The 2,466-nt window shown below is 37.5% G+C and overlaps 1 protein-coding gene and 1 long non-coding RNA gene across 2 annotated transcripts in view; one reads left to right on the top strand and one right to left on the bottom strand.

Moving 5' to 3' along the window:
• The window catches only part of zgc:153184 (capZ-interacting protein), a 16,068-nt gene extending 14,778 nt beyond the window's left edge, over nt 1-1,290 (bottom strand). The window contains exon 1 of the mRNA XM_014012770.1: nt 1,213-1,290. Coding sequence (XP_013868224.1) covers nt 1,213-1,218 — 6 coding nt within the window. The 5' untranslated portion in view covers nt 1,219-1,290. The remainder of the gene's footprint in view (nt 1-1,212) is intronic.
• LOC106520591 (uncharacterized) overlaps nt 1-1,564 on the top strand; it is a 19,802-nt gene extending 18,238 nt beyond the window's left edge. The window contains exon 4 of the long non-coding RNA XR_001310567.1: nt 1,206-1,564. This is a non-coding gene — a long non-coding RNA (uncharacterized LOC106520591). The remainder of the gene's footprint in view (nt 1-1,205) is intronic.
• The last annotated feature ends 902 nt before the right edge of the window (nt 1,565-2,466 follow it).

The raw sequence follows: 2,466 nt of genomic DNA, 5'->3' as shown, positions 1-2,466 counted from the left end.
GAAAGATGCGCAGAAACATGCGTACGCACGGTTTTATAAATCTTAATTTTTTTTTTGGCGTACGCCTTTTCCACCTTTTGGCCGTACGTTCACTTTTAGTATGGTTTCCACGCAATCCTTTATGAATGAGACCCCAGATGACGCAGAGCAGCAGGGGGAGAACCGGACTGACTCTCCGTTAGCTTTACTGTTCGTTACATAAGAAATGTGCTCGCCAGATGGTCCTGAACACTCCAGCACTTGTAATGTTTTTCCTTCCACCAAAGGAAAATCCTACTGCATGAAACACACACACACACACACCCAGTCTACACACAAAACAGGAACTTTAACAACTTCCATGAGTTCATCAGCTCTGAAACGATGGATGAGGTAACCAGTCAGACGAGACGCTGCTTATTTTCTTTTTCATTCAGTTTGCAGCTAAAAAACAATCATTGAAGATTCAAGTCAAGTTTGTTAAACACCCCCCCCCAAAAAAAAAAAAAAAAAAAAAAAACCCGTGATCCAACACCTCTTATATTTGTGTTTTGCTTCATGCAGTTTTCAGCAAGGAGCCTGTCTGTCTCAGACTGCCCAGCGATGTGAAAGCATTAGTGCAGGTTACTTCCCCTCTCCCTAATCGGCTGCAGAGGAAAGAAAAACGGGTGTTTCTCTTCCTACTTTTGCACGAGACATGAAAATCTTGAGAATTAAGGCTCTCAAGGAGCCACTTTTTAAAAAAAAAAAAACAGGGAGGAGGCCTCAGATTTACGAACAAGCCTTGTATTTAAAGAAAACATCAGTGGAAACGTTCCTCCTGTTGCACGCAGAGGAACAGCTCTAATTATTTAGATTGAGTACTGGATACTGCAGGCTGCAGAGGACTAAATTGTGTACTTTTACTGAGGTAAATCACTGAAATCACACAGCTGTTCCAGACCGACATGTAACAGATGTTTTTATGAAATCGTTTTCCTTCTGTGAGTGAAAGGAAGTATGAAACTCACCGAGTCGGCAACTTTTTCTGCTTTTTGTAAATCTTGCCTCATATTAGATTGTGTGTAAATAAAGTACACACAAGTATTCTTTAAGAGAGTTTAAACATGCTCCTACAGAACCCGCAGAATAATGTCAGGTTTTATCTTCAGCCCCGCCAAAATACAAGCAACTCCCATTAAATGTGTCAAACATCTGACTTTAAACTGTTTTTTTTTTTTTTTTAGTTTTTACCTCCATCCTGAGAATGTGTCAGATCCCGTCCTCTTCTGTCCTCTTTTTCCTTCCGGTCGGTTTCAGCCTTTAGGAGCAAACTTCTCCTGAGGAGCAGAGAGGAGAGCAACCAGCTCTGTGTTTCTGTCTGGAGCCAGACCAGCAGCATGGATGGAGAGGAGGAGCGCCCAACATTTACGCACATTTCACTCCCTCCCTGTCAACTAGTTCAGGAAAAGGGAAAAAAAAAAGTGGGTTTGAGGACTTTCAAAATATAATCCTGCTCATTTCTGTTTTTGCTCAAACTAATGAGCAGATAAAGAGAACTGGATTTGAAATAAAAGCTTTATAGCGTTTGTAAAGATGCATTTTATTTTGGCTTCTGTTTAAAATTATTTGTTGAAGAATGAAAGAAAAGGAAGCAAGAACTTTTTTTTGTTTGTTTTTCAGATTATCTCATATTTTACTGTCAGGACAAAGTGACACTTTTTACAAATAAGTCAAAAGAGATCTATGTTTTCTTAGAGAAGTTGTAGAACTTTAAGCTTATAATTAATATTTTCTAGCAAGTGTTTCACATTTAGCTAGCATTTAGTTAGCATTTTGCTCGTTCAGCTTTTAGCTGGTGCTCTGTTAGGTCAGCTTTAGTTTCTCCTGTAACATGTCAGCAGTTTTTCAGCTCTTTTCTGTAAAAAAAAAAAAAAAGAAGTAATTTGGTTTGTATTTATTCTCTTTTTTCAACATGGAGCTCAATAAGAACTGCAGAGTTGCTTCTAAAAGCTCTTGAAGTCAAACAGAAAAGTAATTTGTCACTTTTGGGGCTGTGGTAGCTTGGTGGTCATAATCCTGAGGCTGAAGGTTTAATCCCAGGTTTGGGCAGGGAGGATATCTGTGTGAAATAATGCCAAAATATTTCAGACAAATTCACTTTTTTTGTGGCAACGCCTGCAGAAGGAAGCGGCCTAAAGAAAAACTTATCTTTAACATTACTAAAATGTTGGAGAGCCTGTTTTATTTATTTATTTATTTATTTATTTATTTATTTATTTATTTTTAGTAATTCAAAGAAAAATCTCAGGGAACTCAGACTTTGTCTCCATCTTGTGGTAGAACTATTTATTAGAGCAGGAAAACATGAGAATAATCTGATGAAACGTTTAGTTTTACTGCATTCTAGTGCATTTCATATCCTTTATTTTATGCTAAAAACAGTTATATATTTTATTGTCCTTTTAAACTTTTTTGGTGATAACACATGTTGGGAGTGATTTATTC

The sequence above is a fragment of the Austrofundulus limnaeus genome, unplaced genomic scaffold (assembly GCF_001266775.1).
Source record: "Austrofundulus limnaeus strain Quisiro unplaced genomic scaffold, Austrofundulus_limnaeus-1.0 Scaffold94, whole genome shotgun sequence".
Classification (NCBI taxonomy): domain Eukaryota; kingdom Metazoa; phylum Chordata; class Actinopteri; order Cyprinodontiformes; family Rivulidae; genus Austrofundulus; species Austrofundulus limnaeus.
The sequence above is the reverse complement of the archived record's forward strand: the minus strand, read 5'-3'. Positions and strand labels throughout refer to the sequence as shown.